This window comes from Ascidia mentula, chromosome 2 (genome assembly GCF_947561715.1).
Source record: "Ascidia mentula chromosome 2, kaAscMent1.1, whole genome shotgun sequence".
In the NCBI taxonomy this organism is placed as follows: domain Eukaryota; kingdom Metazoa; phylum Chordata; class Ascidiacea; order Phlebobranchia; family Ascidiidae; genus Ascidia; species Ascidia mentula.
The window spans coordinates 17,390,683-17,416,792 of NC_138567.1; the positions used below are offsets into that span (position 1 = coordinate 17,390,683).

General features: G+C 36.1%; 4 protein-coding genes across 4 annotated transcripts; all 4 read right to left on the bottom strand.

Moving 5' to 3' along the window:
- Window positions 1-1,497: 1,497 nt before the first annotated feature.
- LOC145889755 (heat shock protein HSP 90-alpha-like) lies at window positions 1,498-5,639 on the bottom strand. Its single transcript, XM_082980787.1, has 13 exons — window positions 5,484-5,639; window positions 5,284-5,424; window positions 4,968-5,174; window positions 4,575-4,778; window positions 4,259-4,516; window positions 4,013-4,150; window positions 3,565-3,730; window positions 3,192-3,455; window positions 2,894-3,084; window positions 2,494-2,646; window positions 2,206-2,420; window positions 1,964-2,082; window positions 1,498-1,846 (listed from the first exon to the last, which is right to left on the bottom strand). Exons 2-13 carry the CDS (start codon window positions 5,422-5,424, stop codon window positions 1,734-1,736), a joined length of 2,169 nt encoding a protein of 722 aa, XP_082836913.1. The 5' UTR covers window positions 5,484-5,639; the 3' UTR covers window positions 1,498-1,733.
- A 1,187-nt stretch (window positions 5,640-6,826) lies between these two features.
- Window positions 6,827-16,024, bottom strand: LOC145889167 (protein PALS1-like). The gene is made up of 15 exons (XM_082980054.1): window positions 15,976-16,024; window positions 15,233-15,738; window positions 14,098-14,255; window positions 13,700-13,824; window positions 13,352-13,464; window positions 13,185-13,277; window positions 12,994-13,071; window positions 12,286-12,459; window positions 11,495-11,758; window positions 10,870-11,075; window positions 10,190-10,317; window positions 9,907-10,068; window positions 9,247-9,449; window positions 8,817-8,927; window positions 6,827-8,267 (listed from the first exon to the last, which is right to left on the bottom strand). Exons 2-15 carry the CDS (start codon window positions 15,470-15,472, stop codon window positions 8,091-8,093), a joined length of 2,232 nt encoding a protein of 743 aa, XP_082836180.1. The 5' UTR covers window positions 15,473-15,738; window positions 15,976-16,024; the 3' UTR covers window positions 6,827-8,090.
- A 4,922-nt stretch (window positions 16,025-20,946) lies between these two features.
- Window positions 20,947-22,482, bottom strand: LOC145890275 (putative 4-coumarate--CoA ligase 1). The gene has a single exon (XM_082981292.1). The coding sequence runs from the start codon at window positions 22,480-22,482 to the stop codon at window positions 20,947-20,949; it is 1,536 nt and encodes a 511-aa protein (XP_082837418.1).
- A 1,806-nt stretch (window positions 22,483-24,288) lies between these two features.
- On the bottom strand, window positions 24,289-25,826 carry LOC145890276 (putative 4-coumarate--CoA ligase 2). Its single transcript, XM_082981293.1, has 2 exons — window positions 24,827-25,826; window positions 24,289-24,767 (listed from the first exon to the last, which is right to left on the bottom strand). The coding sequence occupies exons 1-2, from the start codon at window positions 25,824-25,826 to the stop codon at window positions 24,289-24,291; spliced, it is 1,479 nt and encodes a 492-aa protein (XP_082837419.1).
- Window positions 25,827-26,110: the final 284 nt, after the last annotated feature.

Below are 26,110 nucleotides of genomic sequence, written 5' to 3' on the forward strand. Positions count from 1 at the left end.
TTATTATTTGAAGTAGTTCAGATTCAAAACCTGGTTAATGCAGTGCTACCATGCGTCGATCTGAAACTAAAAATATGGTCAACTGGGAAAAATGATTTTTCTACACTCATTTTTTTGCGGCGGACGTATTGTATGCATATACGACAAATGTAAAATAATTTATATGATACAAAATTACCCTCCACAGCTTACTTAACTGTTCTATTGTGACAACAATGCTTTAGAATGTCTTTGCTTTACAAAATATGATTACATTCATTTTATGATGGTAATGAACAGTGAGTTCGTACATGGGTACTCAGGAAATGCAACACCCGATATTCCCACTTGATATTGGCGATAACGTTCAATATATTGACTCATTTTATTTTTAATTTTTACTTTATGCTTGCAATATATATTCCTGGAGATTAAATCAGTATGCCTACCCATCTCGTAGGTTATAAAACTACTAAAATCTGTGGATTGGAACTGCGAGGTGCTCAGTTCCAGCGTCGTGGTGTTTGGATATTGTGTCTATACGATATGCACACAAAAAACCTGCTTGCGAGACCTCAGTCCCTGGCGACCCTTACGTGCTGGTGGAAGGTTTTTTTCTTATTCCGCGTGTTAAAGTAGAGGATATTCAAGCTGTGTTGGCTGAATGGCATGACGCGATATGATTTTCGATTCTACGTACTTGTTGTGTTTGAAACAATAGTGTATGTTGAAGGTTGCAACCAGACTACTTGCCCAAATACTGAAGGGAATACGTGTAAATGCCATGGGAAATAATTGATAATTTTGCATGTAGATGTGAATATACTAATATAACCAATTACGGCAAGATGTTTTCTTTACCACGCCGAGATTTGAACCCAGGTCATCCTGGGCACGAATCCCGATCAGGTTTTCTTCTTGTTATACGGGTCGGGCGCTAGACCATAATGCTGCCGATCACGGCAAGATGTTTTAAAAGAAAGGGTAAAGATTTCTAGAGCAGCACCTCTACTGGCGAGTTAAAACAAAGCTCAAAACATTTACCGAACTGTTGAAGCTAGATTAAATAGAGGACACAAACGATACATTGAACATTGTTGAAACTGAGACAAACTAATAAAGCAACTTTACAAAGTAAGAATTAGGCCTACTGATTAGACATATTCGGTCCAATATAGTACGTGCATTTTAGTATTTTTCCGAATCCAAATATTGGCAGCAATCTGCTGAACCCATTATTTGGCATTTTACGTACACGCACAGCGCTAGCAATCTTGCGTTATCGTTAGCAGCAGCATCGTATTTAGGGCACAAAAATAATATTATCGCTTCAGAGAAAATACAAACGGTGGGTATGGTTTTTGTTTCGATCAATTTGAAATTAACGACGCCAATAAATGTTTTAGGATTCGGAAGGACCCAGAAAAGTGCCACCACATTGTCAAAGCCAACTATTTTACAACTACAAAAAATTCTGAACCCCTTCCACTGAAGCTCAACCAGAAGTTTGTTACGTCACAAAATTGAAGCTGGTTTATTGTTTTCACTTGGGAAGTGAATTGTTTGATCATAGCAACGAACAATTGACAACAAAAATCGTGTGTAAAATTTACAAAACATAAATTTCGACTCTATACTCTTGAGCTTCTGGCTTTTTTAACGATACATTGGAACTTTTTCCACAGTGTCCATGTTTTCATTTCGTAAGCCTAGGTTTGAAAAACTTAAGAACATGAATCCGAGTGGCAATTTGATTAGTCGACTTCCTCCATCTTTGATTGGTCTTCTTCATTTTCATCACCTTCAAGCTCTGGCATGTCCTCCGCCTCATCAGCAGCTTGCATTTCCTCCTCTGTGTCATCGATGCCTGAAACGTGCAAGATGCTGATCAGTTGGATTCAATGTAATAAAAACTAAATTGCATCTGGTTTAATGCAACTAGTATTCAAAGTAGTTTTGAATTGTTTAGAAATGAGACTCTTACCGAGTCCAAGTTTGATCATTCTGTGGATTCTTGAGGCGTGAGTCGAAGGTTCTTCCAGTGAGAAACCAGATGCAAGGAGAGAGGTTTCATAAAGAAGCATCACCAAATCTTTCACAGACCTGAAAAAAACAGTCATTAATAGGATGTACAAAAACACAATTAATAGAGTATTCATCATTTTTGCTATACCTAAGTGGTTGCAACTTAACTAAAACCACACCAATACAGGGTAAATAACATACTTGTCATTTTTGTCCGCTTCAGCCTTCTGTCGGAGCTGTTCCATGATAGAATGGTCAGGGTTGATTTCAAGATGCTTTTTGGCAGCCATGTAGCCCATGGTGGATGTGTCACGAAGTGCTTGTGCCTTCATGATGCGCTCCATGTTTGCTGACCAACCATATTGTGATGTAACAATGCAGCACGGAGATTGAACAAGACGGTTTGAAACCACAACCTGCACAAAAGGTAAACATTTAATATTGTAACAGAAGACCCATTTGCTTTTTCCAAGGAATTTTACAATTAACCTTTTCAATTTTTTTGTCTAGGATATCTTTGATGACTTTGCATAGATTCTCAAACTTGGCCTTTGCTTCTTCAAACTTCTTTTTCTCATCCTCATCTTCAGGGAGTTCAAGTCCTTCCTTTGTGATGGAGACCAAGTTCTTTCCTTCATATTCCTGAAATAGAAAGCATACAATAGCTAATTTTGAAAAACATTCTAGCATCACGAACAGATTATAAGAATCATGTTCAGACATCCAAGGAAGGAATTAAACCATCATAAACATACTCTCGCATAATAATCATCGCAACACATACGGTGATTATTATGGTTGGGTAAAGATCTGGTGGAAACTGCGAATGTTGGGAATAATCATCATCACAATAATTGTACTAATTATCTATCACAATGTTTTAAAATACCTTAAGTTGTTGGATGCAGTATTCGTCAATTGGTTCAACCATGTAAAGTACTTCAAATCCACGCTTGGTGACCCTCTCCACAAATGCAGAGTTGGCTACTTGGTCCTTAGATTCACCAGTGATGTAATAAATATCCTTCTGGTTATCTTTCATACGGGTTACATAATCACCCAAGGAAGTCATTTCTTCACCTGTGCAAGTTATTTACTAGTTTAAAAGGCGAGAAAGGAAAGTTGTTCAATTTTAGGGTGCAATAGCTTTATTAACATAAAATACGGCAAATTGCAGAATAAATTACCAGACTGGGAGGAATGGTAGCGAAGGAAAGAAGCCAGTTTCTTGCGATTCTGTGAATCTTCATGAATTCCAAGTTTAAGGTTTTTGGAAAATTGCTCAAAGAACTTCTTGAACTGTTCCTTATCTTCACAGATCTCTGTGAATAGCTCAACACACTTTTTCACAATGTTCTTGCGGATGACCTTAAGGATCTTGCTCTGTTGCAATGTTTCACGTGAGATGTTTAGGGGCAAATCCTCACTGTCTACAACTCCTTTCACAAAGTCTGCAAATAAAATGAAAGATTTACCTTACAGTGACTGTTATTAAGAGGTCAACTTCAAACCCATCATCATAACACAAGTAAACTCATTTGTAACACACAAGATACATACTCAAGTATTCTGGGATCAGTTCTTCACAGTTGTCCATGATAAAAACTCTGCGGACGTACAGCTTAATGTTGTTCTTAAGTTTCCGGTTCTCGAAAAGGTCAAAAGGTGCCCTCTTGGGGACAAAAAGGAGGGCTCTGAATTCAAGTTGGCCTTCAACGGAGAAGTGCTGCATTGAAATTGGTTTGTTAGTTCAATTGCAAGTACATAAAGTTGGGTTGCTTTATGGATTTTTAATTGTGCTCAGACATCCAAGGAAGGAATTTGCAACCATCATAAGTCGAGCACTTATTTTTAACTTCAATGGCAGCACACAACTGCATATACGCTTATATGCAGTCACTGCCATCTTGTAAAAACAGTAACTCTGGTCTGGTGGAAACTGCGAATGTTGGGAAAAATCATCATTGCAAAATAGTTTTTATAATCAAGTTTCTGTTTAAGAACAAACCTTCACTGCCAAATGATCCTCCCAATCATTCGTCAAACTTTTGTAAAATTCGCCGTACTCGTCTTGGGAAATATCATCAGGATTTCTTGTCCACAAAGGCTTGGTTTTATTAAGCTCCTCAAGATCTATGTACTTTTCCTACAAAAGTTGTAATAAATTTACAAATTTAGCAGAAATTTTTACAATTTGCTTAGTTGGTTTAAGACATACATAAAAATCAGTTAAAAATTGTGTTGACAAATTTACCTTGATCTTCTTGGTTTTCTTTTTGTCAGCCTTGTCTTCCTCCTCTTCATCAAGGTCTTCTACCTTCGGTTTGTCCTCTTCATCCTCTTTCTTCTCTTCAGCTTCTTCCTCTTTCTTTTCTTCTTCCTCTTCATCATCACTGATCTCCTTCTCACGTTCTTTCTCAACATGGAGCGAAATGGGGTAACCGATGAACTGGCTGTGCTTCTTCACAATTTCTTTGATTTTCTTTTCCTCCAAATACTCTTTCTGGTCTTCCTACAGCAAAACAATAGGTTATAACCAGGTCAGAACAAAAAAAGATAGATTCTCGTACTTTCATGTAGAGAACAATCTTTGTTCCTCTTCCAACTACATCAGTGTCATCATTGATGATAGTAAATGAACCTCCAGCAGATGACTCCCAAGCATATTGTTCATCATCGTTATGTTTTGAGACAACACGAACTTTATCAGCTACAAGGAAAGCGGAGTAGAAGCCAACACCAAATTGGCCAATCATAGAAATGTCAGCTCCCGACTACAAAAAAATTCATCTTTTTCCATTTTTCAAGAATCACTAAACAATCCTAACATAAGCTTGTCTAAAATTCATTGCAAGATTGATAACGGTATTATATTTATTGAATGCATTAGCATCAGTAATCTTGTCATTTCTTAAATCATTATCAAAAAGGTGGGAGTTGTGTATTATTTTACAAAAATCTACCTGGAGTGCTTCCATAAAAGCTTTGGTTCCAGACTTTGCAATGGTTCCAAGGTTGTTAATAAGGTCAGATTTAGTCATTCCAACACCAGTGTCAAAGATGGTGAGAGTGCCGTCATCCTTGTTGGGGACGATTTCTATTTTAAGCTCCTTGCCGCTGTCAAGCTTGCCTGGCTCAGTCAGGCTCTCGTATCGAATTTTATCCAAGGCCTTAAAATAACATAAAAGCATAACTTATGCTGCAACACCACCAATGTCAAAGCCAGGTTTAAAAATAAGACACTTCAATTGTATGGTATAATTTTTTATGAAAACTTACATCAGAAGAGTTAGAGATTAACTCCCTGAGGAAGATCTCTTTGTTGCTGTAGAATGTGTTGATAATTAAGCTCATCAACTGAGCAATTTCAGCTTGAAACAAAAAGGTTTCGGGAGCTTCTTCTTGCACTTCATCTGCCATCTTGAGTAAATGGATGTTGTTAAGAAATGTTCAGACATGGCATTTTGTTTAACTCTTACCTTGTACGATTGAAGATTTGCGAATTTGGTTGTTAAAAACAAGTAATTAATATTCTACTCTGCAATGTAAGAAAAATATGTAGTTGGCAGCTACACAGGTATGAGAGAATTTACAGCAATGCAATTAAGTATGATACGATCAAGTGTAACAATTTTACGTTGCATTACGCACGTTAATAAACATAACTTTTCACCGTCACCGAAGCACCAAACTGCATGGTCAAAAAGCACCACCACCTGCCTACTGTACAACTTAGAACTAACTACCACTTCAACCGCCAAGCCAACCTCCCACGTGCTTTAATCACCATGTGCTGTCGGGTTTTCCCTTTTTCAACCGTTGCCGGTCTTTCCAGAAGCTTCAATTCCCTATTCATCCGCCATGACAAATTTTACGTTTTATAACAGCTTATTTGAATTGTTTGAGTGTTGTTTGCTTTTTGCTACCTTAAATAATTTTAAGACAAACTAAACAAGCATTTTCTAAAATATTACTTATTTTTATGTCCAAATCAAATTTCTATTTTCTGGAAGTTACAGAACACTGATATTTTTCGCGAAGATTCGGCCAAAAGCAGTGGAGCATGACCAGTCTGACTTGTTGCGAAACAATGACTATGTACACACTACAATGACCAACAGAAAGAAACATCCAGAAATAATATGTCACAAATGATTTAGTTTAACATGTCGATGTTCGCAGTCAAGTAAACCAGGATAATTAGAGCCACGTAAACACGTGTTGCCATCAACTGCTACTTGAAAATAATTTAAATCGCTTCGTAATACAAGTTTGTGTTGAAAAATGTCGGAACCTAGGTAGCTTGGCCTACACCAAAAAATATTGAAAAAGTATCTTGGCTACCTATACAGTGTGGCACCATAGCACACCACAGGATAGTATAAAATGTTTTAAAACCCATCTTTAAGTGTTCTGCATCCCTAATCTGCACTAGGTAAGACTGAGCATTTGCAAATCACTGTATTTGGTAAAGGCAAAGATTCAGCATGGATAGCTGTTGCGAATACTGTTGTAAACCGGATGCTCTCGCGTTAGGATTATATTTATCCACAACTTGTTAATGAGCGCTTTTCCATCAACGTGGTAAACAGTCCGGCTAACCGGTACACATGTTCTTGTTTCTAAAAAAAAATCTCTTCTATGTTTGTTTGGAAATCACAATATGATTTTAATTCCACGAATTGCGTTGGACTTAAAATGTACTGCGAGTTTATTATTTTACTTCGGCAGCCACTTCGACATGAAGTAGAACATGTGAATTTTTGATTTACTCCATACTAAATTTCTGTTTCCAGTAATGAAAGTGAACAAGAGATCAAGTATTTAGGGATTTATTATGTGATAAAACGAAGCGATCAATAATGAATTTGTATATGTTAGTAAAAAATATAAGAAAAACGAAAGAAATTGGAAACACAAATAAGTAGGTATATTTGTACATTACAGCGGCAGAATTTACTTCACGGAAACGTTACAATTCCAGCACAATGATAATTAACTTGTTTCTGGCACAAAGTTGCTCAACATGATGTAGGCATATGGTATGCATAAACGTACTAACATTATAATATATGAACCGCCACCGACGAAATACTGTTTGGCAATACATAACGTGACATAAAAAGTACAGTTTGTTACAAAATGACACTATGTACAAATCAATACTGTTTCTCCTGAAAATTATAGGACGAATTGCTTTCCAAAAATCGTGACAGTAGCAAAACAATGTTCCTGTTATTAGTAACAGTACTATTTCGGTTGAATCTTTCCAGCGATTATTTAATATTAACGAAAGCAAACTAACCCGTATTGATTTGTTCCAAAGTTACATGTTTTGACCAATAGTGAAAAACTTCCGCAACAAAGTATGAAGAAAAAAGCTCAAAGTTAGTTAGAGAAACATGTACGGGATAATCAATGATTGTCAACAATCATACACTGTTCCATCACAAACGACCAGCTGTTTTCGACAATATAAAGAACATAGAACCATAAATGAAGAGAGTTCTTGACAAATGTATGACAATGAAATTGGTGGATTGACCCTAATTACAACATTAAGGGCACGTACAGATAATAGCAACAGATTGTTACGACACAATGAGATTTAGCAATGGACCTTGGTCAGAATAGCTCCATGACAAATTTTGTGCTCTTGGTTAATATAAACATCCGGAGATACAAAAAAATAAGTGAATGTTTTGATCAAGAAATACAACAGCACGGTTAATGGAGGGCAGAATCTTGCAAACGCAGGACGCAACAGTTACGGATAGGTACAAGTGTGTCACATTGTGTAACATAAAGCACCACTTTCATGATATGCTACATTCAGCTGAATGAACATGAACAAATTTACAATGTCATCAACATCAAGAGATAAACAAGATATTTGAACAACAAAAAAACCCGAACACAATTTTTTTTGTAATGCAATGTTGAACATGTTGTGTTTTGCTATCGGAAATACCGTTTAAACATGCTGTGTTCTCGGCTCCAAACAAATTGTGGCATATACTGCATTTAAAACACTTGCTACAAGATTCTTTCACACTTTGTCGCTTGGAATTTCGCAAGCACAAAACTTAATCAAGCCAAATAGCTGGAACCCATTGTGGTTCGGTGTCAAGCTTGTTGATCAACCTGAGCAGATCAGCGTATGATCGGTTCAAGTCGATATTTCGTATCGTTTCATCGAAGTAGTGAGCGTACCGTCGTTCGATATCGCGCGCATTCTCGATAATCTTCCTCAATTCATCTTCCTGCAAAAAAAATCACCATTACGGTTAATTTTGAATTAAAGCAAAAAACACTGGAAAGGGAATCTGGATTAAAAACCAAATTTTTCTGGTAATGTGATGTTATTATCGAACCCGCATATTGACATCGAATCCGATTCACCAACGAAAGTGGACTACGCGAGACAAAAGAGCGAATTTAGCTCACGAAAAAGGAAACTAAATTAGAATTAAGTCGACAAAGCGAAAATACAAAACTGATACTCGCAGTGGAGTTTTTTTAAACAAATACGTCATTAAATGTTCGGATTCGGCCGATTATTCAATTAAGGCAATCGGGTTCGGCCTAATCCGAATCTGTTGTAAGACACCCTGATTACAACACTTTAAACCAAAAACTATATTCTCTACTTTTGTCATAACTACAACAATAAGAGAAAAGGCAAATGGTACCAGAAACACCAAAACATACACATTCAAATACGCAGCATTTTACAAAATCAACTATCCTAAATATCACCTCGGTTAGTTTGTATCGGGGTCAACAAATAACTCAATAAGCGATTTTCCTACTTTGATTTGTTTTCCTTCTTTTGACATGTTTTGTCGAAGCTTTTCAAGCGGAGGAGGTCCGATGAACACAATGTAAGGCTTCAGACCAGATGTGTAGAGAGCGCGGAGAGACTACAACACACATTGTGAAGTTACATTTTCCTGATAAACCACAAATTACCAAAAGTTTTCTTTTGATACGAGATACGAGTTCTAACAAATTTAAATGAATCGAAATTTGTCCTTTAATAATTAAATCTTAGCCAAACACATTTCGAAAAACTTAAAACTACTTTAAATCAGCAGTTTCAGGGACAACACTACAAGTCAACCTAAAAAGTACGTGGTGACTTTACAAGCAGAAAAATCATCTGCATTTTTTCTCAGATATATATACACAATAATACAACAAATACTGCTCCAACCAAATTATATAATGCGCCCATAATACCTCAGCATGGAGATTGAGAACACAAATCTTTTCTTGTTCGATGACCTTCCTCACAGAATCAACAGTTGTTCCGTACAACGTCTTCTGGTATGATCCATACTCGACAAACCGATCTTGTTCCACCATAGATTCGAACTCACTTACCGACACGAAATTATAATCGAATCCCTCTCGCTCGCCATCAAGTGGTGGGCGTGTGGTGTCTAAAATGAAATTTCGATTGATGTTAATAACAAGCAAATTGGGATTGCTAAGCATAAAAAATAAGCAGTTTATCGTGTTTATTTTTATCACGAAAAAATTATAAAAACACTACAATCTCTTGGAAAACATTTATTTTGCATGCAAAATTACGAAAGTCTTTGTGTCAAACTGTTAATAAATTAGTTTCTTGGGCGCCATAAGGTGATTTGTTAATATTGAGACCTTTACTTTCAAATTACTACGCCAGGAGAGTGTTGAACCAAAATATTAGTCGAAATATATCAGCTAATTTAAATATAAATAAAATGTCAAACTGAAACTGTGCAATCACTCGCGGCAAAACACAGCTACGAAATGAAGTTTTCTAGGTAGAACCAACATATAACAAAACAATCACCATTTTCAGTTAATTTCTTCATACTTTGCGGTCAAATACAAACAAATGTTTTTTCTTACGGGAAACTGCGGAAGCGAATCTTTCTCTGTCATTGTCAATCAACCTCTGACGTAATTCATGACGACCAACGTTAAGCGGACCAATCAGGACAACTGGTCGTTTGCGGCTTTCAGGTTGATGGTAAAGAGCCATCTCCTCGTACGTTTGTATTTGTTCATCTTCTGCAAAAATACGTCATGCGCATTGTTACGTCACACCGAAAAACTCATTTATTGCACAACGTAATGACTAGGTATTGTGCAAAATGTAGTAAACATAAAAACCACAGAGTTTAAATCGAACCTTCTTCATCTTTGTGGACGCTCGTATCTTTCTTCTCTTTCTTCTTCTTCTTTTTTCCGCAGAACAAACTCTTCTTATTTTCCGGCTCCTCATTTTCTTTGTTGAGCGAAATACGCAGAGATTCCCGTCTGCGTTTATATATTTTACGGTTAGCGGAATGATTAAAGATTAATGGAAATATACGTTGGTTTTGGGGCGGTTTCTGTTGAAAGTTGAATAAGACACTAGATGAAAATTTACGGGACGGAAATACTCGATTATTTATGTTGGCTATGCGACTGATCCATTTCATCAGTGCTAAACTGACCTTTAACTTCACCGAGGATGTTTTTAAATTCATAGATAGTTTGAAATGTTATGATAATATTGCTCAGCATTTAAACTTATCCAACAAAATGGTAAAAAAACGCACAAAAATGCTTCAACAAAACTGTTGCTGATTGATTCTGTTGACATACACAGCAAATCATAAATTTAAAGCTTTTATGACTTATTGACTTTTTTAGTATGTTAAATCAGTCGACCAAACTGTCGCACGTGCTTACGATCGTAGCCATTGTCTTTTTAGCGTTCAGGACAAACAATGCTTTTATTACGTCATATTTTTTTGCGAACGTCATATCTGAAAGGTCGTGGCACGTGCAATTCCAACTATCAAAACAGGAAAGAAACCATCTTACTGGTGTTGAAATTGTTGTGAGGGAATTAAGCCGGCCAGTGTGAGGTGTGTGTCATCATCCTCGTCACGGTACGCTTGCCACCAATCAGAATCGTCCATGCACATTATGCGAAGAACGTCACCTTTCTGAAACGACAAGCCCAGTTCCCTGCAGGGGAGATAAGGGTCGTCCAGAGCTTCGTAGTCGAACAACGCGCGAACGTGCTTCTGTTGACACAAGACACGCTTCACTGAACACCAATAACACGACGTCCCCGGTAAAAATGTGGGTAGGAATGTTATGGGCGGTTTAGTCATGGAACTATTCGTTCAATCACACAGGAAGGATCTATGTTATGATTATTTATACACTTTGGATAAGTTCAATAAAGAATTGTTTTCAATAAATGGCAATAAATTCAAAAATACCTACTGTTTAGTACAACGCTACAACACTGAAACAACTAAACCGAAAATCAGGCAATTTCGCTTTAATTTGATCCCATCAATTGAACTGAAACTTTGTAAATATTTAATTACTGATGTGCCATTCAGTGACAAATGCTTTACAACCTAGTTGATTACAGGATATCAATGAAATACTTTATGAGCATTCCCACTGTGTGTAAAACTATGAATATTCTCACCACTGCTGTTAAGTCTCTTCTGTCTGTCAAATTCCCATTTGTTGCAACAGGTTTATTTGGAGTTGCAAGAACAAACACAAGAGTTCCATTCATTGCTCCGATCACATCTCCAACTTCGTTAACATCAAGTCCTCTCATGGACCTTCCGTTTACTTCAATGACCTCATCTCCCTCATGGAGTAGGTTGCTGTTTGCGGCTAAACCTCCGCTGATGATGCGACTGATGGTAACACTGCCATCTTCTTCACTCTTCACTGTTGCACCCTGTAAAGTTTATACAACAACACAAGTTTACGTATTATTAGGGTTGATTAATGGGACAAACAGATTAGAAATAACGAACAAAAACTAACCATGTATTAAACAAAGTATGTTGCTTAATTTAAACAAACATTGTACATAACAGGCCGGTCCAATCGGAGACCCATGCAGTTGTTTTAAGTGACCTGCACTATATTAGGTTTGGGTCAATTATATATGGAATTTGCCATCAAATTATATTCATTTTTTTCTGTTAAAGTCATTGAAATAGCTTGCATGGCAAATGCTTTGAAAACATAAATTTTTCAAATTTGGTATAAACAGTTTGTGCAACTAGTGTCGGATTACAACAAGATATGTACGTATAACATTTCGAGTACAGTGTGAATATTAACAAAACTTTACAGTAATTTATTTCAAATGAGCAGTCTACCAGTCAATATGTCAAATGTTCTCTATCTCAGTGCTGCCTTGCGACAAAAATGTGAAAATGTTTTGTAATGAAACACTATTACACAAAAATTTCCTACCAATGCGTCACTTGTCTTTTCTATCGCCACCACTCGAACTTTTTTGTCGGTGTATTGGGACACTCTGTTCAGAATTTCTTCATGTTCAAGGTTATTAATATTAACTTGCTCATATTCATTGTCTTGAGGAATTGAAGCAAATGTAGCAGAGTCATCATGTGCACTTGTGAGACCCTTTGTTTACATAAAGAAATACTATTTACATGTGACAAAAAGTTATTTAAGTAAGTTTTAATACAAACACTAATGTTAGTGGAAATTAAAGCAATATGTTATATTAAAATTATTTCATAAGTTTTTTTACATGATTTTCATCTATAAAACACAAAAGTTAACTATTTAAAAGTTAAAATTGCTACAATAGAATCAAGTTTGTTAAACAAATATGGCAGATTTAATGATTTTTGATATTGTTAAAATGGTAGTGAAAATGTTTTCTGTTGCAAGTCCAGATTTACCCACCCCAGTTGTTGGCAACTTTATGTGCATCGAACAATTCTGTTATAACATGTTCTGTTACAAAACTCTCCTATATTTTACACCTAACAACCACCAGTGTTGTGCAAAATATGTGTCTAGTCTTAAAGTACTTAAGCTTGTTTGACAAACCACAGTGTCTTGTATAGATTAGTGTCAAAAATATGAAGTTGTTGAAGTGATATGAATGCAATATTAAGTACTAAAAATCTTAAAAACAAACTAACATACTTTAACATCTGGTTTGGACAGAATACGAATTAAATCAGCAGCTTGAGGTAGTTCGTTGTATTGCAATTCATCACATATCTGAAAACAACAACAACATACTAACTAATCCAATATTATTGTATTTCACATAACTATGCTGAACAACAATTAACTGCAAAACACTTTTTGTTTATTGCATGAAATAAACTAACCTCTTCAGATAAACTACACATGTTGGTGGTAAGAGGTGCAGAGATGGAAGAGCTTGAATTTTCTGACATTGTTTTATGAAGATCTAGTGCCTCCTAAACATCAGCAAGTATTATGTATTTGCGTTGCATGTCTCCATTTATTACATATGCAATGCAACAATAATAACCTGAAAAGTTTCTTGCAGCATCATTTCTCTTACAAAGTCCAGGTCATCTAAGAGTGAAGGATCATCAAGTTTATGTGAAATTGAGTTTATTGATGAGAACATTTTGTCAATACCTGTAACACATGAGAAATATCAGTAAAAATATGTTATATTTCTAGGACTGTGACAAAATCACTGTAAATTTTTATACCAATGTTTATTTTAACTTAGCAAAAGGAATTTACACTGACGGCAAATGTATTAAATTCCAAGTAAACAAGCTTTACACAAACCAGAAACTTACTAGATTGTTTTTTTGAGAAGTCATTGTACCTCACAAAATTATAGTTATAAAGTTATACATTTTACCTAATGTAGGTTGAGAAGTAGATGCTTGGTCAAAACCATCAATGTAACTATCACGTTCATAACCAAGGTTTTCAACACCTTTCTTGTTAGCCCTAAGATCTTCTTCAGCAGTTCTGTGCTTCAACCTGAACACATAATATCCATCAGCATATTTTTATTTAAAAAACCTTGAATAACAATCTATGTGACGGTCAAGGTTTTTTTTTGCTAAACCAAGTCCTTATTTTTTGGTGATTTTGTCCAAAAATTTTTATGTTCAAACTTTATTGGTAAAAATCAAGATCTGTAAATCTTTGTTTGATATCAGAAATATTCACCTTTTTGAAACACAAATACAAGACAAGATATAGGTGGTGAAAATGACAACCAAAACAGTTTAATGTTTTAATTTAAACAACCTATCAATTTTTGGTGCACCCGCTCCTGCCATCTGCTGGCGAATTCTTTCGTCGCGCTGGCGTTGCTCTTTCTGTCTTCGAGCTGATTCGCGCATTCTGTGAATTCGCTGAAAGTTCATTTCTGGCTGTGGTAACGTTGATGCAACTTCTGCAGCTGCCTGTAAAAATAATTTGGCATAATCAATTGGCCCAAACATATGTATATACTGAGTTCAAAAATATGAAGTTATATGTAGCACAGCTCAAAGTACATATCTGTAAAATGCAGTGGCGGATCTAGTGGGGTGTTTGGGTGTCAGAACACCCCCCTTGGCATTATGCTATATAATATTTTGAGGGGCGTAAAACTGCGGTTAGCATTACGCAACACAGAAGCGAACACTCCGGACCAGTGTGGTCTGCGCGATTTCTTTGTTTAACAGTCGCGCCCACTGCGTTCGCGTGGCGGTGACCGCTTTCGAGACAATTATTTGTCGTGCCATTGATACTCAAAAAACGTTTTTAAAATAATTATTTCTGCAGCAGTTTCAATACAACAACTACAAAAGTTATGTTGTTTATTGTCACAACGCAAAGAAACATAAATTACATGAAACATGGCTTTAAACAACTACTTTAATTTTCGCCGATTACTTTTTTTCCAATCAAAACATTCACAGAAAGATACTTTTACACCGGGTCACAAAGTTTTTTCCAAACTTGATCCACATATAAGCCTATGTAACATAGAAATCTGTGCGAATATTAACGCTACGATTCCTTGTAGTATTTCAGCTCAAATTTATAAACAAAAATAACAGGCGGTGGCCCTGAGGATCAAGTTTGGCGAAAACTTTGTGACCCGATGTAGTAAAATGCTCTAATCCAGGGCTTCTCAAATGATAGTTTGTTACACTATGGGAGGTCACCAAATGCAATGTTGGGTTTGCAAAACAAAAATACCACATGATTTATGATGAAATGTATATTATTTTATTATCATTATCATGTCTAGACCCATTAAGGGGTTACACAGAAATTCCCCTTTTAAAATTGGTTAAGAACAAAGTTTAAGAACCTCTGCTGTAAACCGTCATTGCCAATTGCTGACACACAATGACAGCATTAAAACTTACTCAAAAATGTAAATAAATACCTCAAGATCTTTTGCAGTTTTATTTTTTGTGCCAGTCCCATTGAGTGGAGTAGGAGGAGGAACTTCGAATGCACTGCGAGGGGTTGATGTTCCACTACGTGGTGGGTGTGCAGCAACATAAGCTGGAGGACAATCCACAGCCATTTCATTTGTTGTTTCATCGGGAGGCAACACTGCCCCCAGTCCACCATTAATACCACGATAGTGGGTTTGGCTTCGCGGCATAGCTGCTGTTGCCATAGTTTCGTTTGGTACAAAGTTATGAGAGAGTTGAGGTCCCTGCAAGATTGTGGTAGTATTGTTGCTGTCTTTGTTTTTTTTCTGTTTTAGTCCTTGTGGTTGCACAATATAGAGTTGTCTATCAGTCAATACATCTCCACTTTCAAGTGGATCTAATTTAGGGTCAAATAGTATCACATGTCCATTGGACTCAAGTCGAGATAACCGACTTTTGCCAACTTCTTCCAATGCAAGCGCAATCACTGGGTTTTCCAACAAGAGAACATCTGTCGATGAATGTGAATAGTTAAAAGTTAGGTAAGTTGTTCCTCACAAGAATTAACTACATGAACATTTTTCAACAACATTTATTAAAAAGGTCACCACAGCTATTAGTATTGAATCAAAAAAATCTATAAGGTTTACTATGAACTGTTCTCAAGGAATTGTTGAAGTGAGGAAATGAAAACTGGCATGAATTCCTAACAATCTACTTGAAACAAAGATTAGAAAGCAAATCCTACCAGAGGGATTGTGACCCCTTCTTACTCGAATGCTAATCTTTGTTGATTGAATGCACTGCAATAAAGTGAACATTTGTAAAAGCAACTCATAAAAAAAAGTATGTGGTTTAAAGCATAAGTGGCATTCAAAAAATTTAAAAAGGGATTCTATCAAAAAAATATGGAACCAATATAGGCAGGGCTTTTATCGCATTATCCCTTAAGTTTTTTCACTACGAGTCACACATCAAGAGTTTTGAGTTCATATGTACATTAATGCCACACTGTCCTGATCTGCACTTACTCATGTGACAACAAACGGTTAGGAGAAAGGTGTTTAATGGTTAAGTTACACAACATTATCTGACATCACATTCAAAATACAATTCTCCACCATTCTTTGATACCGATGAGAAATTTACTGTGTGTCACGTTATCCAAACACATCAATCAAGTCAAAAAAATCGTGAATTCTATTATATTTAGGTTTAACCAAACCTCGTTAATAAAACACACAACTTCTACAAGATTTTCAGTTGTGAAATTACACTCATTAATTTCACTGATGACATCAAAACTAGACAAGGCATCACAACCTTCTTTTAACGGTGAACCTAACAAAACAAAGAATTTATGCAAACAAATACCCAGAAGACTACTTTAAAGGCTTTTTGCTGCATATATGTAACCACAATTAAACCAATTATAAAAATTAGCCTCAAGCACTACACTTAATTAATAGTTAAAACCGCCAGTTGCCTTGGACAGCATAATTAGAAAATTTTTGCCCTTAATACTTAATACAACCCACAAAAATGTGCAGTTAATCAAACAAAATGAACCAGCATACCAAGCAAATTCATTTTTCCAATAGAATCCTTTATCAAAACTATTATATAACCAGCCAAACTTTCCATAACAAGCTATAAACCATAGTTTACAAATAGTATGTATATATATATAAATACAGCAACAATGAACACAAACCAAAAGGGAACAAGAACAAGTGAGGGGCACTTCAAACAACAAGTACCTCTTCACATAAACAAACAAGCATACACTTTCAAATGAAACATATGTGTTACTTAATCTGACTTGTTTACTAACTTTGCTAAAGAACACTTTGCAAGAAAATATTCTTAGCTGACTGCTGTTAAAACATACCTTGTAAACCAGGTGCAAAATATTTAAAAACCTTAAAATTTAACAAAACAAAAAGGAGCTTTCTATGCAATCCAGAAATGAAAAAATGGATTTATCCTACCTGCATTTTTGCGATAATCGACGCAATAAAAGTTAGCTAATGCACTAACATATGAAAAGCGTTGCTCTTATTTTTTCCAAACTAGCATGCAACATATATAAACAATAGAGCCAATTATGTTTTTTAAGGTGAAGTGCAGCTCTCTGTAGATATGTTATATATATTCCTAAAACTTACAGAGCAATGTAGGTCTTCTTTGCAGTAAGCCTTCACGTATCTTAAAAAATACTGCACTCAATATTTCTGCATATATTTAGCACCTAAACAAAAACATTTTTGTTAAACTTACAATGATACATGGTTCATGATAATGTAAATTCCCAACTTGTTTATGCTCCAACAAAATGTTAAAAAATCAAGACAATTTCACTTCGGCTATTTGTATAAAACACATTTGTGACTTAAGGACAACTAAACATTTTATTACAGTTCCTAATTAGCTCAAATTTATTTGTGCATGGATTGCTGATAAAGTTAAAAAATTATCTGTCAATCCATCCTGAAGTAATATCATGCTTTCGCATAGCAAGGCAGGATCGCCCCACTGTGCAGGCCCTTTAAATTTGGTGATCGCAGCTCTAATATTCTGATCATAAGGTTCACAGGCTTTGCAGCCAAGCTGGATCAGCCACTTTTCCTGACAAGTCAGAGCGGCTGCAATGCCTTGGCTGGGAAGCCTGTGAACCTTATGGTTATTCCATCCAAACATGTTATCCTGCACTACAGACTGAGTAATTGCTATTGTTGCAGTGTATTTTATCAAAAACTCGCACGAGTTAGAACACTTTTTTATGAAGGATGTAACAATATAGAAAACATGTAGAAGTTAAAGAAAATGGATACAACTATCACCAATTATCAAATGTTTTGCCTACCTATTAACAAAGCATGTAATATTTTATAAACTAGCTTATTCAAAACGAAACGCTGCCTATGATAAAGTCAATTGAAAAAAAAGTTGAAATTCTAATTGTCAACATTACAGGTCACAAATATTAAAATTTGCCATGCACGTTAGCACGTAGGCTACTTATAAAAAGAAAACAAGAGGAAATTTTAAAACAAAAGCAAATTAAATGACAAGCAGTCTGATTAAAGTATCTCTAAACCATTACCTTGAAAAACAAAACATAAACTTGTGCAGTCGTTATATCACAAATATGCCAACGGTATGGATGTTTTTATTTTTAGATTTTAGACCTGACGTCAATCAAGCGAAAAAGCGGTTGCGATAAATTTCACGCCCTTCTCAATTTTCTATAAAAAGGTACAACAAACATCTTCGAAAAAAAATATTTTTCTGATAAAACAATTTATACAAAAATTCCATAACAGATATAGAACCAAATGTATTTGAATATTCATAACATTGTGTTTTACACAGGTTTGTAATTAAAACTAAAAAAAAGAAAACCCTGTTTCGACATGGACCTTATGCAAATTATTTTACGCTATTTTATTTTTTTGTTTTTAGTTTTTAACAAACCTTCAAACTGTTTTAAATTAGGTTATGATCAATCATATTTAAGCTTACTCATATTTGGGTATAAAAGTAATAATCTGTATGGTCTTATATTTATTCTATCACAGAGAAAAAATATTGGATCATACCATGTTGAATCTTGAATATAGTTTAAATGCGCAAATTATCAAATTTAAATTATAGTTAAATGCGCAAGTATTTTTTTCACATTTATTCTTATCTTTAGTAAATTTACAATCCTGTGGAAATAATTCAAAGTAAATATATTTTTTTAGGTACAATGTATAAATAGGACAAAACATGGGAGGCAGAATTTTTTGGTATAAAACATCGCCAAAATGCAGAAAACGAATAAGCGTCCCTAATGGCGAAGTATTTAGAACAGTTAGGCTATAAAACAGACAATAAAACTATAAATCACAGGGACACCGAGGATACCTCGGACTGTCTTAAACTGTCATGTAGACGGGGTTTAGTGGCAACGCGCATGTTTTCCTGGCCTAGTACTGACTACCACGCATTTTTCCTGAAACTCTACACTGGAACGCCAGACGGAAAGGGCACATACGGAGTTAAGCTTTAGCTCAAACAAGCTTTCTGGCACCCTTAGTATCAACAGCAAGAACACGTAAGCAGGACTTAGCTTCAGCACAGCAGTCGGGAGGAAACATATGGTACGCTGCAACACCTCGTACAAGGAGGTTTACGTTACAACTGAGTACGCTATTATTAAATCTCCTGTACCGTAGATATGTCTCCATTATGCATATTGACAGGTTGTTTAGAAATAAATCGTGTTTGTTGCTGGAAAGCTTAGAATCGAAAAGTAAATTTATTAACGATCGTGATATTTAAATTTGTATGTTTAAGGTTATATATTAGCTGCAGTTAAAAATTAAGTTGTTTTTGGTTGTGGGGTGTAGTCAACATTAAGGTATTCTTAAATGAACCAACATGGTTCTGACCAAAAGGACACCAAGACAAAACACTGCAAGAGGACAGTATTTTTTGAGGTTAGCGCAAAAACGTTAGGTTAGAAATTTCTGCACAAGTAAAAATATCCAAACGGCAAGTGACATTGCTACAAAGAGGTTGTTTCAATATATGCATATGCCCAAATGTTTACATTGCTTATGTTCCAATGGTGTTTTTTAGTAAAAAACTGACAATAAGATTGATGAAACGTGCTGTCGGGGTCCGATGTTAACCGGACGTGACTTCGGGCATTTGAGACCTGTTTAAACTATGAGCCTTTTACTTTGCAGGGAATAAAAAAACTCCTATTGCTTTTTGGGTAAAACTTCATTGCTTGCAACAAAATATAATTTTGGAATATGGTGCGTAATTTAAAAAGATAAAAGCAATTTTCAAGAAACCAGTCTAACCACAAAACTTTGACGTGAAAATTATTTTTAGGGAAAGAGGCACATGGGCCACTAGGGAATCCCTGAGTTTGCTGTCGCATTCATACTGACGTAAAAGCCGAAAAACCTGATCGGGATTCGTGCCCAGGATGTCCTGGTTCAAACCCCGGTGTGGCAAAAAAAAAATATTTAATCATTTGGCATTTGTCTTAATGGTTGTTTACGGTTAGCCTACACGCACGAAGATAAAGGCGTCTGTTTACATTCACACACATCTCATTTGAAAACATGACAAAAAAACACAGTTGTTATTTTAATCAGCAATTTTGCGCTTATTTTGACGATTATACTTTTAAACAAATTAATCACTATACGTTAGGCTCAAAATTTCAAAGAGCAACTCAAGCAGTTCCAAGTATTATCTAGCGCCGTTGAAACATATCGTTTATTTTATTTTTGTTGTGTTTATAAGCCAAAAATTAATTTAGAACATAATCAAATAACACTGTGCTTTAAAAATGACATAACAAACGTAAGTGACAACTTTAATCTTCCGAAGATAAAAATATGTATTGTGACGCAATAGAACAATATATGAGAACATAGTGATCACACATATTTTTGAGGAGGCGACCTTAAATATAAAGGACATACGTTTTTATGACAAATGATTTATTTATAGTGGGGTTATAGAAAATACTAACAAGGAATCCTAATTCAGTTTTGAAAGTGTCAAATTTGTATCATCCTGTGCAAAACGAACAATTAGTGCATTCACAATGTGCAGGATTAACAGAGAAAAGTTACAAACATATGTGAAAGCAAATTGTCAACTTCTAGAGCTGCAGTCATGGAAAATGATACAAACACAATCAGTAATTTTAAGAAAACGTTTTAAGCAAAGACTTGTCTGGTTTTCCAAGACCGATTTTGGGAATATGATCAATAAACTCCAAACCACCAAAGAGTTGCTGATATTCTGCCACTTGGGAGTTGTAGAATGTAAGCAACTCTTGCTTTGTTAGGCTTTCGACCTTTTTAACAACAAAAGCTTTTGCCGCTTCGTTATAATCTGGATGAGCTGTACGAACAACAACTGCTTCCGCCACACCTGGATGAGACAAAAGTACTTCTTCGAGCTGGGCTGGAAAAACAATGCTTCCTTGAGATTTGATCATTTGTTTTATTCTGTCGACCACGTAAACGACTCCTTGCTCGTCGTAATATCCCAAGTCTCCTGTCCTGAGCCAACCACATTCATCTAACACTTCTTCAGTTGCTTCCTTATTGTTTAAATATCCTTTGAAAACACCTGGACTCTTCACACAAAGTTCTCCATGTTTTCCAGGACCAAGTTCTGCTCCGTTTTCAACATCAATCACTTTAAGTTGAACATTGGGACAAAGCATTCCTACACTTTCAAATGGAGTTTGTTTTGTTACAGTGCAAGATATAAACCCACTTTCTGAACAGCCATAAACACCCCCAGCCACTACGTTGAAATTTTGGGCTGCGTTTTGAAGAACTTTCTTAGGAATGGGGGAACCCCCAGCCAACACAAAACTCAAAGAATTATTTTTCTTCAAAGCTCCAAGTTCTGACAACCTTTTGATAATAGTAAGGTCACTTATAATAGCTCCGTTTGGCCTGTGTCTTTCGAGGCAATGTTGAAACAATTCAGACGTAAGGCTTGTTGCGATAATGTGTTTTACACCGCCAACTAGATACATGAAGAAACTCCAGAAGGCGAACATGTGAACCTGTCGGCACACTGTTAGCATACAGTTCCCAGCTTCCAGGTTCACGACTGCTTTCGAAATAGTTAGGCAAGCCACAAAGTTGGAATCTGTCACTGCAATAGCCTTCGGTTCTCCTGTTGAACCGCTTGTAAAAGCAACAAATAAAGGGTCTTGGTTTCTATCAACGTCGTCTGATGCAAGAATTTCATGCAGATAAATTTCGCCACCCGACACAACAATGTTATCAACATCTTCTATCGTATAACGTTGAATCGACCTATCACACGTCACCAGATCTTTATACAATTGATATTTTTCGCAAATACAAAACTTAGCATTCGCTTGTTTCATTTGCATGATCACTTCTTTTGTAGTCGCGTTGATATTGCCAGTAGCCAGTGTAGCCTTGCACAAAATTATCCCGAGCGCCCACGTACAGCAATTTGGATGGAAGTCAACCACCAAGCCAACAACATCGCCCTTCTCTACACCAATGGAACGTAGTTTGAGTGCAAACTCAATTGACTGTTGGCGGAGTTGGCTGAATGTCCACGATTGATCATGGTAAGGATCCACCAAAGCCACAGAGTTGCCGAAGTGTTCCATCTTTTCCAAAGCATATTGAGCTATGGGAACTTGGGGAATTTCAACATCTGGAAGCGAACTCTTTAGAACCATTGTTATCAGCGTGAAACAGTCAAATTGCAGAACGGGTGCAATTTTTGCATGCAATTGTTGGGTCAATAAACAAAGAAATTAAAGATTCAAGTTACAACAACCCTATGACATGCTGTACACAAACTATATCCAAGTATTATAAATTCATTCTATACATTTGAGCAAGAAAAATATACCAGGGCCATTGAGAGGAAAGTGTGCCGGTGTCAAGACATGTTTTTGAAAGTCACGTGTTGGTGGACTACCACACCCAACATTTTTACGCACAATATGGCTATAGAGCAAAGCCAATGACCCAAAGCACCGGAATGCTATAACACACTGATAGATTGTTTGCAAAACAAATAGGGCCTATACTTAACGATAGAGATTTTACAAGACAATATCATGACAAAACTTAACAGTCTTATTTCATCTATGTAGGCCTATAGTTTACCGTCCGTGCCAATGCCGCATTGAATCTCGGTGGTTTACAAAACAGGTATCGGACATTTAAATCTAAAATAATGCAGCCTACAGCTGTTGCTGTATGATTGTGGGAAATTATCAACACTGAAATACTACGTAAAATTTTTATGTCCCTTGTAATTCAAGACCTAAGATTATTATTCGTTGCTAGATGTCAACTTGCACATCGTATCCCATCTTATGATAACTCGATCGGAAACCATTTAATAATTGCAAGCGCGTTAAGTAAGGAAGATATATAAGATCTATTTTAACGTGACCAGCCTAATCTGTAATTTACCGTGTATCCTCTTTGCATAAATAGTCTTGCTACGTCACAAAATGGAGCTATGTAAAAATTGGTAAAACGTCAGGAAATCAATTATTCTTTAAATGTGGCTGACTTCGAAGTAATGCTGCGTGTGACATATAATTCTTATTCTATAACGTGCAGCAAGACAAGGTGTTTGCAAGCCCTTAACCTGGCAGCACAGCACTATTTATTCTGTAAATAGTACATTCCAGGCTGTAAGGGTAGTTTGTCTCATTACTACTCAACCAACCTGAACAGAAATTAATCCTTCTTTTCAAATAATTAATCTTCTAACACATTCTCCCCCCGTGATACTTAACCTTTTTCCTTGTCGCATTCCTCGTCTGATACACTAGGTTTAATCAAGTGTATCTACTCTACACCGAGGCTCGGCAGAAAAAACAAATTACATTTACGTCACTGTTCTGATCGGACTTAGGCGGTTTAGAACGTGACACAAAGCGGAAGTCGAACATTCGTGTGTTTTAATATTCCCTGCAGACAGTGCAACTGTGAATGTATTCCAAATAATAAATCCAATGAAACACTTTCTGCGTTTTGTCCATTAGTGCACAGCAGGTTTATACACCTGCCACTTAGGTTCTGTTTAACCTTGGAATACTAAACATATTCAGTACCATGGTTCAACAAACAAGTTCGTCATAAATTGGCGCACAGCTGTAGTTTGTAACTTGCTTTTTTTAGAATACTATGAGAAAGGGATGGAACTGAAGCAAACTCTTGAAGTTAAATTACGTTATGTCTTGTATTGCAAAATATAAAAGAATTTGGGGAAAATAATTTCAATAAAAACATGTAAATAATGAAAATCCTTGAATGCTGTAAACGTATAGGAATTATTTACTACTCATGAAGAGTTTGCAACTTCAACAGTCCAGTTGCAGTTACAACCTTAAAAATACATCACAAATATATAAACCAAAAATATGACGTAATACATTTGTTATATAGCGTGCGTCTATGTTTAAAAATTTGTACATTTTTCAACTAAAAAGATTCAATTTTGATTGTTGCATTAAGACAAGTCAATTAAAGTTTTGTACAAGTGCTGACTTATTTGTCTTTCCAGGACCAGTCTTAGGAATATGATCAATAAATTCTAAACCACCAAAGAGTTGCTGATATTCTGCCACTTGTGCGTTGTAGAATTTAAGCAACTCTTCCTTTGTCAAAATGTCGTGTTTTTTTACAACAAAAGCTTTTGCCGCCTCATTATAAACTGGATGAGCTGTACGAACAACAACTGCTTCCGCCACACCTGGATGAGACAAAAGTACCTTTTCAAGCTGGGCTGGAAACACTTTTCTTCCTCGAGATTTGATTATATGTTTTAATTTATAGACCACGTAAACGACTCCTTGCTGGTCATAATATCCCAAGTCTCCTGTCCGAAACCAACCACATTCATCTAACACTTCTTCAGTTGCTTCTTTGTTGTTTAAATATCCTTTGAAAACACCTGGACTCTTCACACAAAGTTCTCCATGTTTTCCAGGACCAAGTTCTGCTCGATTTTCAACATCGATAACTTTAAGTTGAACATTGGGCAAAGCATTCCTACACTTTCAAATGGAGTTTGTCTTGTTACAGTGCAAGAAACATTTTGACTTTCCGTGCAACCGTATCCACTGGCAACAACAGCACTGAACTTTTCACTTGCGCTTTGCAAAGCTTCTTTGGGAATAAGAGCTCCCCCAGTTAATATGTAACGCACAGTGTGTTCAGGTTCCAAAATGACATCATTCGTCAGTCTATTTAATGTAACCAAGTCGTTTACGATTACACCGTTTACGCTGTGCTTTTTTACACATTGGGAAAAAAGCTTCGGAGGAAGAGACTTTGTTAGGATGTGCTTCACTCCGGAAACAAGAAACGTAAACAAGCACCAAATTCCAAACATGTTTACGTGTTTGTAATGAGTCATCATACAGTCTTCGGGTTTTAGGTTCAGAACCACTTTTGCAAAAAAAGTGCACGTCATAAAGTTTGCATTTACATTTACAACAGCCTTTGGTAATCCTGTTGATCCGCTTGTAAACGCAACAAAAAGGGGATTTTCTTTCATATCAACTCCGTTTGACGATAATATTTCTTCCAACAGCTTTGTGTCTTCCACACAACGAATGTTGCCGATGTCTTGACGATCATACAACACTAACTTACTTGTTTCTTTGTCAAGATCCTGTTTTAATTTCATATCCTGACAAATACAAAACTTCGCTTTAGTGTGTTTCAACTGCTTAGCTATGATTTTCGGCCTATTGTTGATATTGACAGTAGCCAGTGTAGCCTTGCACAAAATAATTCCAAGTATTAACGGAAAGCATTTTGGATGGAAGTCAACCACCAAGCAAACAACATCACCCTTCTCTACACCAATGGAACGTAGTTTGAGTGCAAACTCAATTGACTGTAGGCGGAGTTGGCTGAATGTCCACGATTGATCATGGTAAGGATCCACCAAAGCCACAGAGTTGCCGAAATGTTCCATCTTTTCCAAAGCATATTGAGCGATGGGAACTTGGGGAATCTCAACATCTGGAAACGAACTTTGAAGAATCATGTTTGCAGGATAAAAATATTTTATAGATTTGTTTCCTGAACTCTGTGGAAGGAGAAAATCGCTTTAACCTTTCGTTTTTTTTTCGCAAAGTTAGACATTTTCGCTTTAATTTTCCCGGGAAAGTAATTCCTTTTGATACTATCAGTGTTGGCCTACTTTGCTTACAATTCTTTTATTTGCCGTAGTCTTGTGGCAATTATAGTTTCAATTTTTATCAGAGTTGCGCATGGACCAGTGGTTCTCAACCTTTTTTTTTCGTTAAATTGCCAACCTGTGTGGACGGT

What these genes read in the sequence shown, in the direction of transcription:
- LOC145890275 (XM_082981292.1), bottom strand. Translation starts at nt 22,482, where the DNA reads ATGGTTCTAAAGAGTTCGCTTCCAGATGTTGAAATTCCCCAAGTTCCC.
- LOC145889755 (XM_082980787.1), bottom strand. Translation starts at nt 5,424, where the DNA reads ATGGCAGATGAAGTGCAAGAAGAAGCTCCCGAAACCTTTTTGTTTCAA. An exon ending in CTTTTATGGAAGCACTCCAG is followed by an intron (nt 4,779 to 4,967) that starts GTAGATTTTTGT and finishes ATTTTTTTGTAG; the next exon opens with TCGGGAGCTGACATTTCTAT. An exon ending in TAGACAAAAAAATTGAAAAG is followed by an intron (nt 2,421 to 2,493) that starts GTTAATTGTAAA and finishes CCTTTTGTGCAG; the next exon opens with GTTGTGGTTTCAAACCGTCT.
- LOC145889167 (XM_082980054.1), bottom strand. Translation starts at nt 15,472, where the DNA reads ATGGCAACAGCAGCTATGCCGCGAAGCCAAACCCACTATCGTGGTATT. An exon ending in TGTGTAGTTTATCTGAAGAG is followed by an intron (nt 13,072 to 13,184) that starts GTTAGTTTATTT and finishes TGTTGTTTTCAG; the next exon opens with ATATGTGATGAATTGCAATA. An exon ending in TGTCCAAACCAGATGTTAAA is followed by an intron (nt 12,460 to 12,993) that starts GTATGTTAGTTT and finishes ATGTAAACAAAG; the next exon opens with GGTCTCACAAGTGCACATGA.
- LOC145890276 (XM_082981293.1), bottom strand. Translation starts at nt 25,826, where the DNA reads ATGATTCTTCAAAGTTCGTTTCCAGATGTTGAGATTCCCCAAGTTCCC. An exon ending in AAGACAAACTCCATTTGAAA is followed by an intron (nt 24,768 to 24,826) that starts GTGTAGGAATGC and finishes AAAATCGAGCAG; the next exon opens with AACTTGGTCCTGGAAAACAT.